The sequence below is a fragment of the Lynx canadensis genome, chromosome A1, assembly GCF_007474595.2.
Source record: "Lynx canadensis isolate LIC74 chromosome A1, mLynCan4.pri.v2, whole genome shotgun sequence".
Taxonomy (NCBI): Eukaryota; Metazoa; Chordata; class Mammalia; order Carnivora; family Felidae; genus Lynx; species Lynx canadensis.
In genome coordinates, this window is record NC_044303.2 from 424140 (window position 1) to 439274 (window position 15135).

Sequence of the window (15135 nt, forward strand, 5' to 3'; positions counted from 1 at the left end):
TTTTGCTGAATCTAACATTACGAAGCTTTTCCCTTATGGTTTCTTCTAAGAGTTTTTATAGTTTTAGCTGTTAGACTTAAGTCTTTGATTTCGAGTGAACTTTTGTGTATGATATGAGAGAAGAGTCCAATTTCATTATTTTCCATGTGGATGTCCAGTTTTCCCAGCATTGTTTGTTGAAAAGATGGTCTTTTCTCCATTGAATGGTCTTGGCATACTTGTCAATATGCAGTTAGCCATAATATATGTGAAGGTTTATTTCTGGGATCTCTATTTACTCCATCAGTCTATCTGTTCTTATGCCAGTAGCACACTTTTTTTGATTACCATAGCTTTATACAGCAAGTTTTGAAATCGGGCTGTGTGAGTTCTCCAACTTTGTTCTTTTTCAAAACTGTTTTGGCAATTTGTGGTCCCTTGAGATTCCGTTTGACTTTTTTAGGGTGGGTTTTTCTGTTCTGCCTGAAACATCACTGAGATTTTGATAGAGACTGCATTGCATTGTAGATTGCTTTGGGTGGTATTGTCAACAATATTAGGTCTTTCAATCCATGAATGTGGGATGTCTTTCCTCTTATTTTTGTCTTCTTTCATTTCTTTTATCACTGTTGTGTAATATACAGCAAGTGTCTTGTTTAAGTTTATTCTTAAGTGTATCACCTTTTTGGATGGTATTGTAGAGGGAATTATTACTTTCATTTTCAGATTTTTCATTACTGCTAAATAGAAACATAACTAACTTTTATGTCTTGGTTTTATATTTTGTAAGTTTGCTGAGTTTTTTTCTAACAGGTTTTCTTTGTGGATTCTTTAGAGTTTTGTACATATAAAATTATATCAGCTACAAAAAAGATTATTTTACTTCTGACAGTTGGGATGCCTTTTGTTTCTCTTTCTTATTTAATGGCTCTGGTAGAAGTTCTAATATCATGTTGAATACAAGTAGAAAAGGCAGGCATCTTTTTCTTCTGTCTGAGGGGAAAAGCTTTTGTCTTTCACCATTGACAATGGTATCTGTGGGTTTTTCTCATATGGCCTTTATGATGTTGAAGAAATTTCCTTCAATTCCTGTTAGAGGAGAGGAAGAGAAGGGTTGGAGGATGGGCTAGATGGGTGATGGGCATTAAGGAGGACACTTGTTGGAATGAGCACTGGGTGTTAAATGTAAGTGATGAATCACTAAATTCTACTCCTGAAACCAATACTAATACACCATATGTTAACTAACTTGAATTTAAATTAAAAAAAAGTAATAATACCATTTTTGGGGCACCTGGGTAGCTCAGTCGGTTAAGCATCTGACTTCTGCTTAGGTCACGATCTGGTGGTTTGTGGATTCGAGCCCCTCATCAGGCTCTCTGCTGACAGCTTGGAGCCTGGAGCCTGTTTTGGATTCTGTGTCTCCCTCTCTCTCTCTCTGCTCCTCCCCAGCTCACGCTCTGTCTGTCTGTCTCTCAAAAGTAAATAAATATTAAAAAAAAATATTTTTAATACAATTTTTGCATCAACTGAGATGATCATGGTCTTTCTTTTTCCTTCATTCTGTTAATGTCTTTTGCATTGTTTTAGTTTGTTTTGTATTTTAAACCATCATTGCATTCCAGGAATCCATCTCCCCTAGATCATGATATATAATCCTTCTAATATGCCATTGAATTTGTTTTGTAAGTATTTTGTTGAGGGTTTTTACATCAGTGTTTATAAATGGTATTGGTCTATAGTTTTCTTATCATGTCTATGTATGGCTTTAGTTTCTGGTAATGTTGGCCTCTTAAAATGAGTTAGGATGAGTTTATCCCCCCCAGTTTTTTGGAAGAGTCCAAGAAGGGATGGTATTAATTTTTTTAAGTGTTTATTTAATTCCACTTACAGTGTAATATTATTTTCAGGTGTACAATATAGTGATGCATTATTTCCTTATATATCACCTGGTGCTCCTCACAAGTGCTCTCCTTAATCCCCCATCACCTATTTAACCCATCCCCCCCAACCACCTCCTTTTAGGTAACTATCAGTTTGATAGAATTCATCATAGAAGCCATATGATCCAGGGCATTTCTTAATTTGGAAGTTTTTGATTACTGATTCAGTCTCCTTGCTAGATACAAGTCTGCTCAGCTTTTTTTTATTTATTCATGATTCAGTTTTGGTAGGTGTTTCTAATTATAGTAGATTCTTATAATGCTTTTTATTTATTAAAATCGGTAGCATTTTCTTTTAATTTTTTTAATGTTTTTATTTACTTTTGACAGAAAGAGACAGAGGTGTGAGTGGGGGAGGGGCAGAGAGGGGAGACACAGAATCTGAAGCAGGCTCCAGGCTCCCTGTTGTCAGCACAGAGCCCGATGTGGGGCTGAAACTCACAGACCTGCTCCAAAGTCAGGCGCTTAACCAGCTGAGCCACCCAAGTGCCCCAACTTGACACATTTTGTTTCTGACTTTAGTAATTTGCATTTTTCCTTTTTTTCTTAGTCAGTGGTTTGTGAATTTTGTTAATTTTTCAAAAGCCAACTTTTGATTTTGTTTTTTTTTAGCCATTGTTTCTCTTTTTTCTATTTTATTTATATATAGGCTCTAATCTTTATTATTTTCTTCCTTCCAGTTTTGGGTTTATTTTACCTTTTTTTTCCCTTAAGGTTTATCATTAGGTTATTTATGATCTTTCTTTTCTTTACTGTATATATTTTACAGCTGTAAAGTTCCCTTTTAGCACGACTTTTGCTACATGCCATAAGTTTGTTGTGAATTTTTCAGTTTTTCTCTGTTAATTTCTAGTCTTCTTCCATTGTGATTAGGAGAGATACTGTGTATGTTTTCAGTCTTTTAAAATTTATTAGGGCTTGTTTTGTTGCCTAACGTATTGTCTATCCTGAGAATGTTTCATGTGCACTTGAGAAAAATTCTGTTGGCTTGAATGTTCTATATATGTCTTTCATGTGTAAGGGGTTTATACTGTTGTTCAAGTAATCTATTTTCATCTTGATAATCTTTGTAGTTCTTGAAAATGAAGCACTTAAGTCTCCTTTTATTGAAAAACTGTCTCCCTTCAATTCTGTCAATATTTGTATCATATATTTGAGGGCTCTGATGTTTGGTGCATATATATTTGTAATTGTTACATCTTGTTGGTTAATTGACCCTTTTATCAATGTATAATGTCATTCTTTGTTTCTTGTAATATTATCTGACTTAGAGTCTATTTTGTCTGGTAATAGCGTAGCCACCCCGGCTCTCTTTTGGTTACTGTTTGCATGGAATACCATTTTCTAATTTTTCACTTTCAACCAATGTATGTTTTTGGATCTAAAGTGATTATCTTATAGATAGCATATAGTTGGACCATTTTTTAAAAACCCATTCTGTAAGGGGACCTGGGTGGCTCAGTCAGTTAAGCATCCACCTTTGGCTCAGATCACCATCTCCTGGTTCGTAATTTCAAGCCCCGCATCAGGCTTTCAGCTATCAGCACAGAGTCTGTTTTGGAATCTCTGTCCCTCCCCTAATCGCACTCTCCTTCTCTCTCAAAAATAAATAAACATTAAAAAAAAATATTTAAAATCCATTCTGCAAATCTACCTTTTAGTTGGAGAGTTTAATCCATTTAAAGTACCTACTGTTGGAAAGGCTTCTGCCATTTTGCTATTTGTTTTTTGTATATCTTCTAGCTTTTTTGTCTCTCATTTCTTGTATTACTTATCTCTATTGTGTTTAGTTGTGTGGGGTTTTTTTTGTAATGTCATTTTTTATATTTTTAAAAAAACATTGTCATAAAAAAATAACAAAATTTACTATCTAACCATTTTTAAATGTACAGTTCAGTAGCGTTAACCATACCCACATTGTTGTGCAACAGATCTATAGAACTTTCATTTTGCAGAACTAAAACTCTCTCCATAATCCATTCATCCATTGATGGACATTTTGTTTGCTTCCACCTCTTGGCTATTGTGAATAATGCTACAGGGAACATGGCTTTGCAAATGTTGTAGTTTCATGTTTTGATTATCTTCTTATTTCCTTTTGTATATATCTATAGTTTTTTTTATAATTACCATGGGGATTACATATAATATTCTAAAGTTATAACAATCTAATATGAACTTATACCAACTTTAATTGCACAAAACCCTACTCCTCTGCAGCTCCAAATTCCCCATTTATATTATTGATGTCAAAAATTAATCTTTAGGACACCTGGGTAGTTCAGTCGACTAAGCATCTGACTTTGGCTCAGGTCATGATCTCACGGTTCACGAGTTCAAGCCCTCTGTCAGGTTCTCTGCTGATAGCTCAGAGCCTGGAGCCTGCTTTGGATTCTGTGTCTCCCTCTCTTTCTGCCCCTTCTCTGCTTGTGTGCCCTCTCTCTCAAAAATAAATATTAAAAAAGTAATCTTTATACATTGTGTGCTAATAGATTTCTGATTTTGTTTTTTAAGTCCTATAGAAATAGATATTATCCTATAGAAATAAATAGAAATAAAAGTGGAGTTACAAACCAAAATTAATATTTCTTTCATGTGTGTCCTTGTATTTACCTGAACCACAGATCTTTATATCTTCATGTGGCTCTGAGTTACATGCTAGAGCTACACTCTATCATCCTTCTAGCTCTACCTAAAGGACTCCTGCATTTCCTCACCACTTGTTTCTCTGTGAATGGCTGAATTTCTCCCTTATTTTTGAAGGACAGTTTTGATGATCTGTAATTCTCAGTTGACAGGTTTTTTTTTTTCCAGCACTTTAAATTTATCTCCGTATTGTCTTCTTTCCTCAAAGGTTTCTTAGAAGAAATCAGCAAGTAATCTCACTGGTGATCCCTTGTACATGACAAGTTGCTTCTCTCTCACTGTTTTCAAGATTCTGCCTTTGTCTCTGGTTATTGATAATTTGATTATAATGCGTATGAGTGTGTCTCTTTGGGTTTATTCTACTTGGGGTTTGTTGAGTGTATTAGCATCCTAGGGCCATTGTAACACAACACCATAAAGTGGATAGCTTAAATGACAAAATTTTGTGGTCTGAAGTGATGGAGTCTAGAAGTCTAAAATCAGGGTGTTGACAGGTTTCATTCCTTCTGAGGTCTTAGAGGGAAAATCCATTCCATGTCTTTTCCCTAGATTTTGGTGGTATGCTGGCAATCTTTACCACTTGTTGGCTTCTGCATTATCCCAGTCTCTTCTGCTGCCTTCACATGGCATTTTCTCTGAACTTGTCTGTCTCAATTTTTTAATAAGGACACCAGTCATATTGAATTAGGTCCCACCTAAGACTTTATTTTAACTTGATAAGCTCTGTAAAACCCTATCTTCAATAAGGTTACATTCTGAGGTACTGAGGGGTTAGAACTCCAACATATTTTTTGAGGAGGACACAGTTCCCAAAGCAGTCTACTCTCTGCTCCATCAGAAATTCATGTCCTTCTCACATACAAAATGCATTCATCCCATCCCAATCATTCCAGCATCAATTCTAAGTCCAAAATCTTATACATAAGTATCATCAGCCAAAAGTCCCAAATCTCATCGTCTAATTCAAGTACAGGTGAAGAATTAGTAGCATACAAGCTGGGGCAAAATTCTTGTCTATATCTGAATATGTGAAACCAGAGGAATCTAAAACCTAGCGGGGCAAATTCTATTAGATTCTTATGACTTGAGAATAATCTTCACTGGCTAGATGCTCCACCTTTCAGTCCCACTAGGATTATTCAGCCTATTTTGGCTTTACCTACTCAGCTCTAGAAGCAGCCTCAATTATTGGAATTGAGTATTTGTCTTCATGCTGTGGAACCCAGGAGGCTGCACCTCTTGGAACAGAGGACAAGTCAATCCTGCCTCTCAGACTTGTGCCCTCTGGGCTCCTGGTGGCAGTAGCAGACACGCCAGCCTCTGAACTACCTTCAGGGTCATTATACCTTTTTCTTCAAAGATAAAACATGTGCAGGGCTGAACAGCTCCATCAGCTCACTTCCTGCCTATAGAATCCCATAAGTTCAACAGCCTTCCTTCTTTCTTCCCATCTCTATTCCCTCCATTTCAAGCTGGCAGAGTTTCTGCTGAGATGATTGATTGGATCCACAAGCCACCTGCCCATAATCTCTTCAGCCACACCCTTGGTGTCCTCTCTAAGCATACTTTTTCATTGTTTACAATATGGATAGGCTGAAAATTTTCTAAATCCAAGTTCTGTTTCCTTTATGTTTAGCAATTCTTTATCTCTGTCTTCTCGTGTTTTGCTGTAAACAGCAAGGAGAAACCAAGCTGCACATTCAACAATTTTCTTAGAGATTTTCTCAGCTAAATATTAAAGTTCTACTTTCTATCTGACAGAATACAATTCAACCAAGTTCTCTACCACTTTATATCAAGGATTGCCTTTCCTCTAGTTTCCAATAACATGCTCCTAATTTCTGTCTGAGATCTCACCAGAAGAAACTTTGACATTCATATTTCTACCAAAATTCTTTTCAAAGCAATCTGGACTTTTCATTCAAACACTTCAAAACTTCTTCTCTATCCATTACCTAATTCCAAAGACACACCCACATTTTAGGTATTTTTTACAGCAACACCCTCCTTCTCAAAATCAAAATCTGTATTCATTTCCGAGGGCTGCAATAACAAAGTTACACAAATTAAGTGACTTAAAGACCATAAATTTATTGCCCCATAGTTCTGGAGTCTAGAAGTGTGAGATTCAGGTATAAATAGGGTTGGTTCCTTAGAGCTGTGAGTGAGAATATTCCATTCTTTTCTCCTAGTTTCTGGTGGTTAGCTGGAAATTTTGGGTGGTCTGTGACTTGCGTTACCATAATCTCTGCTTTCATCTTCACATGCATTCTTCTGTGTTTGTCTCTGTACCTAAATCTTCCCCTTCTAATGACACCACTCATATTGGATTAAGACCTACCATAATCATTTTCACTTGATTATCTCTGTTAAGATTCTTTCTCCAAATAATGTCACATTCTCAGGTTCCAACTCCAACACATCTTGCTTGGAGATATAATTTAACCCATAACATTGAGCTTCTTGGATTTAAAGATTCATGTCTGTCACTAAATTTGAGAAGTTTTCAGAAATTATTTCTTCAAATAATTGTTTTGCTCCTTTCTTTCTCTTCTCCTTCAGAGACTCCCATAATGTGTATATTAATATGTCTAATGATACCCTTAGTCTCTATCCAAGTCCTGAGTCTCTGTTCCCTTTGCTCTTTTTTCTTTTCCCCACTTAATAATTTCAGTTACCCTATCTTCTGGTTCACTGATCCTTTCTCATGCTTGCTCAAACATGCTGTTGAACCCTCTGGTGTTTTTTTCACTTCACTTATTGTATTTTTCAGCTCCAGAATTTGTTTGATTCCTTTTTATAATCTCTGTCTCTTTGTTGGTATTTTAATTTTGGTCCTTTATTGTTTTTCTGGTTTCCTCTAGTTCTTTATCCATGTGTTCCTTTAGTTCTTTGAACATATTTAAGACAGTTCTAAAGTCTTTGTGTAGTAAGTCCAATATCTGGGCTTCCTCAGAGGTGGTTACTATTTATTTTGTTCCTATGAGTGAGCCATGTTTTCCTTTTTCTTTGTATTTCACCTGTTTTTTTTTTGTTGTTGAAAACTGGGCATTTGACTATTAGAATGTTGTAACTCTGAAAATCAGATCCCCACTGCCCTGGGATTTGCTGGGTTTTCTTAATTGTTGAAGACTATAGTGGTCGGTTTGTTTGAGACTTTCCCATTCTATTTTTGTAAAGACTGTTCCTTTTTGTGATCACTAAAGTCTCTGTTCCTTTCGCTTGTGTGCAGCAAATGTTTTGACAGAGATTTCTTTGAATGCCAGGAACTTGATTGGGTTTTGCTTGGTTGCAGTAAACCCTTGACTTTTCCAGAGTTCTGAAAAATTTCATATGGCTTCTCATTTTTTTTCAATGTTTCTGTGTGGGAACGAGAACTTGGAACCCCCAGTCTGCTATTTTGCTGATGTCACTCCTCTGTTGAATTTTTCACTGTTCCCTTTGGATAACCTATTTAATGGAAGAACATGAATAATATCTACTTAGAAATAAAAGTTTAGAAAATTTTAAAATTTTAAGTAATTTAAATGGAATAACAAGAAAAGCTAGATTCACAAAATTTCCACTCGCATTATAATGCTCAAAAAAGAGAAAAACCTAATTTTTTGCCATTTGAAATGGATTTTAAAGTATTTTTTAAACTTAAGAATTTTTATTTGGAAAGATAAACGTTTATCTATGATGTTTTGGGATTGTTTTTTTAAGAACTGTGTTTCAGATGCTTTAAGAACTACAGTAACCAAATAGTCTTATTTAGTACAAGAAATTTCAGATTTGCTCAATGCAGTCATTTCACAAACCCTACTGAAATTACTGAGTTAAAGAATTAGCAATTCACTTTAAAACCACGAGATTGATGGTTGATAGGAAACTGGACATTCATATAATGCCAGAATAGTACTACATGAATTATTTGGTGGGTACAGGATAAAAACATAACTGTACAACAGAGGGATCAGAATCATCACCCCAATCTATATGTGAATCTTAGCATGTTAATGTTGAGTTAGTGATTATTATGTCTTTTGATGTATTGCAACCTAAGTATATTTACAACTTAAGTATAATTACTTGTATTCTGGCCAAAAAATGTTTGAATCCATCACACCTATAGATACCAACTTTTAGCTTTTGGGAAATTTCAGGAGCTAGATACTACTTAATGGAGGAACAAGCTAAATAATAGCATGAGGATGTAACTACATGATAGATGCTCTTCAGCAAGACTAAGTCATTAAAATAAAAGTACCATGGTAGACTCTAAAAGATTTATTGAAATAACCAGATATAATGTGTAGTCTTGAATTGAATACTGGTTTAGGTCAGCATGGGGTATCTAAATGTGGTCTGGAGTGTTAATAGGAATCCTTACTGAAATAGAAAAGTGAGAACTGATAGAAAATGCAAATTATCGGGGCGCCTGGGTGGCGCAGTCGGTTAAGCGTCCGACTTCAGCCAGGTCACGATCTCGCGGTCCGTGAGTTCGAGCCCCGCGTCGGGCTCTGGGCTGATGGCTCAGAGCCTGGAGCCTGTTTCCGATTCTGTGTCTCCCTCTCTCTCTGCCCCTCCCCCGTTCATGCTCTGTCTCTCTCTGCCCCAAAAATAAATAAACGTTGAAAAAAAAAATTTAAAAAAAAAAAAAGAAAAAAGAAAATGCAAATTATCAAACTGTAATCAAATTGCATATATGATATAATTTTTGTTTTAAAAAATATGGAAAGTTTGTGTATAAGAAAAGGATCTGGAAGGATATACATTTAAGGTATCTGGATATGTTTTTAATGTTCTTATTCATTTTTGAGAGAGAGCATGAGCAGGGAAGGAACAGAGAGAGGAGGGGACAGAAGATCTGAAGCAGGGTCTGTGCCAACATCAGCAAGCCTGATATAGTGCTCAAACTCATGAACCATGAGATCATGACCTGAGCTGAAGTTGGGACGCTCAGCCAACTGAGCCACCCAGGTGCCCCTGGAGAAATGTGATTTTTAAAACTTTTGTTATGTCCACATTTGCTAATTTTATATATTGCTTCTGTAATAAGATACTTCAAATATAAATTATGTGACATGATTTATCTGATTCTAACATTTGGTAATTTTATGAATAGTGCTTATAATACATACCATGTGTTTTAATCCCTTTATCTCTTAGATAGAGAGCCTGGATTTTTTATTTCTATTAAAGACAATTGAGGAATTCTATAAAAGTGAAGATGGAGAAAATCTGGAAATCCTCTGTCCAGTTCAAGATCAAGCCTGTGTAGCTAAATTTGAAGATGGAGTTTGGTACCGAGCAAAAGTCGTTGGTAGGAGACTGCACACTATTTCTACAGGCAAATGTTATGCTTGAAAACTGATCCCATTTGAGTTGGTACAGATTAATCGTGGAAGTGATGTTATTTGATCTTAATATTTTGCTCAGTTATCTATCTTTAGTAAGCTAGGGGTAATGTTGGAAGGTAAATCTCTGGGTCTCTTTTTTTCCAAGTTTGCAATTTCTAATTTCATAACTTTTGAAGGATTGCCTGGACGTCGTGAAGTTGAAGTTAAATATGTGGACTTTGGCAATACTGCAAAAATAACACTTAAAGAAATGCGTAAAATAAAGGATGAGTTTCTGAATCCCCCAGAGAAGGTAATCTATTTATCATGAATCATAGGGTTAGAATATTAGCACAAATATGAAAGTAATTTTAGAAATCATTTTTACCATAGAAATATTCTGTTAACATCTTTGTCTGTAAGTAATTCCTAACACATAGACTATAGAAAAGAGTTGCTGTGGTTCCTATAATTTTCTATATAGCAACTATAAGTTATTAAGATGTATGTATATCTTAGCAAATAAGCATTAATTATAAATGTATATGTGTATGTATGTTTGTGTCTATGTATTACTGTTCTGCAGCTCTTAATGTTATACCAGTATAATGAGGTAAGAGGATGATGTATTTTGTGAAAACAAAACTCATCATAGGAGTACTTTTACTGCAATCTCATTTATGTGTAAGTATATATAACATGTGCAAGAGAGAGAAAAGTCTGGAAGAAAAAGTGAAAAATTACCCTTCTCTTGGAATCCTACTCCCCAGAGATATGGTTAAGGCTGATTTTCTATCTCATGTTGCACCTAAGCGTTTGAATTTGGTTAAACAATATTTTTCATTTTAAAAATGGGTAAAAATTATAGGAAAAACTTGGAAATACAGATAAAAAGAGGAATCACTCAGAATTGTTGAATATTTTTGATATATATAAATCTAAGATGTGTCTTCTCTGTTTTTAGCGATTATAGGATTAGACAAATAGTCCTATAACCTGATTTTCTCATTTAACAGCATATCATACTTTCAGTGGATGCTTGTTATATCAATGTCTAAATGTGCAGTAATTCCTTCAACCAAATACTCTGTTGATTCCAATTATTTGTATTTATAAAATATTTTGTAGATACCTTTGTACATTTATTTATTTTCTAAATATGCATTAAATTCAAACACAAAGTTTTTTGTTCACATAAAATTTTATTGTAATTTTAAAATAATTGGAAATTAAGTTTACTTTTCTTAATGGCACAATTCTGTTTGACACAGGCAATCAAATGTAAGCTGGCCTATATTGAACCACGTATGAGAGCAGTGCAGTGGTCCAAAAAAGCTAAGGACAAATTTGAAGAAAAGACTCAAGATAAATTTATGACATGTTCAGTCGTTAGTAAGCTATTTCCATTTTCATTTGTTGCTGTATGGTCATATATAATTTTAAATAAGAGTAACATTATAACATTTGCCAGATCTCAGAATAAATTCAATGTGTCATCAGTAAGAGTAGTGAGAACATGTATTGAGCATTGGGTATAGTAGGTATAGTTGCAGGCTCTAGAATCTAAAATCAGCAAGAGGCAGAATTTACCATCAGAGACCAAGTCATCCCAAGAGTGCCTGGTTGGCTCAGTTGATGGAGGGTGTGACTTGATCTCAGGGTTGTAGGTTCCAGCTCCACATTAGGTATAAAGATTACTTAAAAATAAAATCTTAATGGGCACCTGTCTGACTTTGGCTCAGGTCACGATCTCATGGTTCGTGAGTTCGAGCCCCACGTCGGGCTCTATGCTGACAGCTCAGAGCCTGGAGCCTGCTTCCGATTCTGTGTCTGCCTCTCTCTCTCTGCTCCTCCCCGCTTGTGTTCTTTCTCTCTCTCTCTCTCTCTCTCAAAAGTAAATACACATTTAAAATTTTTTTAAAACATAAATAAATAATAAAATCTTAAAAAAATAAAAAGATGAAGTCATCCTGGACGTGGCCTCTTGAAAGCTCTAAAGCCAGAAATTAGCTTCTCTTATTTCTGTTTGCATTTTTGCAAGGACTCTATCCTGATTTTGGCATGATGGATGCTAAAGTTTAATGTGCAGGGAAGTGAGGGGAAGTAGGACATAACTGGTAAATAGTTTTCATATGTTCTTTTTTTTTTTTTTTCATTTCATATGACTTAAGTGAATTCAACTGTAGGCTCTCCCCATATTTAGAAAAAAAGTTGTTTCTGTTTTGGAGGAGTTTGGGTCCAAGATACAGGCTGACTATTACCTTACAATTTTATAACCCAACATGTTCTGAAAATGAAAAGTTGAGTAGCAAAATCTGATCTGAATTGACATGAAGGTACATACAGTCTTTATCTCTCTCCTTTATAGTGAATATCATATATTCCGTTTCAGGATAATAATGTATGTTTGTAAGCTGCTGCCTCAGTCTGCTGGAGCTATTACAAAATATTCAGTGTATGTTTTACGTAGTCTTTCTCAATTTGAAGAGTTCTGAAACATGTCTGGCCCCAAAGGGTTTGAATTCAGGTATGGGGAGGTGTAGGATTCTGTTGTTTATCTGACTGTGTTGGTCTTAATAAGTACTAGTGCAGAATATACAAGATCATGTTTACTTAGGGTTGATTTATGGGAATTTCCAGGGTAATTTTTACAGCACCTATTTGTTCACATTTATCATACTACGTTAAATGAACCCAACTACTGTAAGAGCGTTAGCCTCTTTTACAATGAGGAGGCTGAAGCTTACTGGTCAGCTGCTCAAGGTTACTTAACGTAGAACTGATGCCTATCAGTGATAATTTATATACATTGTTGATACAAGAAATTGTTCTGAAGAAATAGTTTCTTTAGGGAGGAATGTGATTATAGATATTGCATTGTCAGTCAATAACATTTTTATATCTGTCTTCTCTGATATGAACAGTAAATTAAGGGCTTCTTAGTCCTTGAGTTATCTCCACTGATTTTGTGCAGAATTTAACCTAGATAATTCTGCTTACCAACTTTCCTTTTGGTATTTTATTCTGTTGGTTTTAGCTCCCCCTCCCTGCAGTGGACCTGACTTGGTTCCTTTCTTTACTCTTTCTTTTGCTTACTCACTTAATTACTTGTTACACCATTAATATCCAAACACTAGTCACAATATAGTTATTATCCTAGGTAATTTGAGCAGGGCCTTCTGGCACTCCTTAAATCTAAAATACCTTATCAACCTGTGCAATGATGAAATTAAGAGTTTTAAGACATTAATATTAAAATGAACTACCACAGACCAGAAGGGGAGCTTTCCGTTAATATGCATTGTTACCTTATAAAGCAACGGATATTTAAATTTTAATTAGCAGAGCAAGGAAGGTGGTGACAGTACAGAACATACAGGAATAAAGAACTTTGTGTATGGGAAATATAGTCAAAGAACTGAAGGGAACGCGAGAGCACAAGAAATGGAAAAGTACGGAGATGAAAATTTATTGAGGCTCATCATCGTTTAGCCTTTTATTTCTAGATGACGTATCTGATCCATTAAAAAGGAGTCCACAATCATTTTTAGGCCCTTGGAAAAAGTTTTGTAATATGTGTTTTTATGATATAGGATGCTGGTAACTCTTCATCTTTTTATTTAGCATCATCATTCTGGCCTGCAGCTCCAGCTGCTGTTGTATAGAAATTGTAGGCATAAACTGCAGTTTAAGTATGCATTCACTGCATATTGAAGTGTGTGTTTTCTTAAGAAATTCCTCTGTTGTTTATGCAGATACATATTAGGCAGGTTCTCTGTGCTGTGTACCATAAGCAAGTAAACAGGCACATGAGATGTAAATTTTGCCCATAGTCAAACTCCCAGTTTAGTTTAAGAAATCTAAATAGATCTACTTGTTGAAGTAGCCAATTTGTTTTCTAAAAGAAATTAAAAGTTAGATGGTTTGTTCTAAAAACAGAGGAATGGGAAAAAATTCCAGGTTCCAATCTTTAATTAAGGGTGTTTTTGGAGTTTTTGTTGTTTTGAACTTTGTGCCATTTTTCTAAAAGCTGTAAACCTTAGCAGATAATCACTGGACTGAATTAACTTTCATTCTTTTGTCCTCTGGAACTAGTTTGAATTTAATAAAACAGTTTAAAGACACATCAGAACACTTATTCAATGAATATAGGTCAAGTTATATTTTTCTGAGTTTAAAAGCTTTAAACTGCTTTTGATGTGTTATAGAACAGCACACAATAATCTAAAATAAAAATTGTATTAATTTGCATATGTTACAGACGACATGGACAATTGCTTTATGTTTGCAAAATGCTACTTTTACCCCTGCAGAGAGACTTTGATATTACTTAGCAAGAAACCACATGTATGCAAAATGAAATTAAGTTTCCTGTTATTTAAAATTGCCTCATTTAGTATATTTTATGACATATTTCTTTCTTTCCCCAAACTCGTCTTAATGGTTTTACAGAAATTCTGGAAGATAATGTGCTGTTAGTTGAGCTTTTTGATTCTCTTGGTGCTCCCGGAATGAATCCTACTAGTATAAATGACCAGCTAGTCAAAGAGGGCCTAGCATCTTATGAAGTAGGGTAAGTAGACCTACAAACTTTAAAAAATTCAGTTTATTCACAGGAAGGTGGTAGGGCACCTCGGTGGCTCAAGTTAAGCATCAAGAGTTAAGCATCCGACTCTTGATTTTGGCTCAGGTCATGGTTTCGTGGTTTGTGAGTTTGAGCCCTGTGTTGGGCTCCACGCACTGACAGTGCGGACCCTGCTTGGGGTTCTCTCTCTCCCTCTCTTTCTGCCCCCCCACCCCCTGCTGCTTGCTCTTTCTCTCCCTCTCTCTCTCCCTCAAAATAAATAAAACTTAAAAAAAAAAAAAGGAAGTGGCATATCATTTTCTTTTGGATATCTGCTTTGGAGTTTCCCCCTGTTTTTGAATCAGGAAAAATAGACGGAAAAATAATTGGAGTCATTAGTTTAATGGGGAGTAGAGTGGCTTTTCCCTCCATCCCTAAGTGACCCTGAAACCAAGAGAATGGCTCCTCAGGATTTAAAGTACTTCTAAAAAGAGAATAGCATCTTATTTCTAGGTAGAACATCTGCTTTAGTAGCCCTTTGTACCTATTTGAGAAGAGAATTAGTAAGAAAAATGTCAGTATAGAGTAGTTAGTGGTAGAATTAGCCCACATTCCCATTTGAAGAAATGTGAATTTTTTCTGGGTTCAAGTGGATACGTTGAACGGAGCCAGATTTGAGCCA

At 35.4% G+C, this 15135-nt stretch overlaps 1 protein-coding gene across 1 annotated transcript in view; it reads left to right on the plus strand.

The window, feature by feature from the left end:
* Positions 1-15135, plus strand: part of RNF17 (ring finger protein 17) — a 119672-nt gene that overhangs the window by 53692 nt on the left and 50845 nt on the right. Inside the window, exons 17-20 of the mRNA XM_030307187.1 lie at positions 9720-9873; positions 10087-10202; positions 11161-11281; positions 14342-14462. Coding sequence (XP_030163047.1) covers positions 9720-9873; positions 10087-10202; positions 11161-11281; positions 14342-14462 — 512 coding nt within the window. The remainder of the gene's footprint in view (positions 1-9719; positions 9874-10086; positions 10203-11160; positions 11282-14341; positions 14463-15135) is intronic.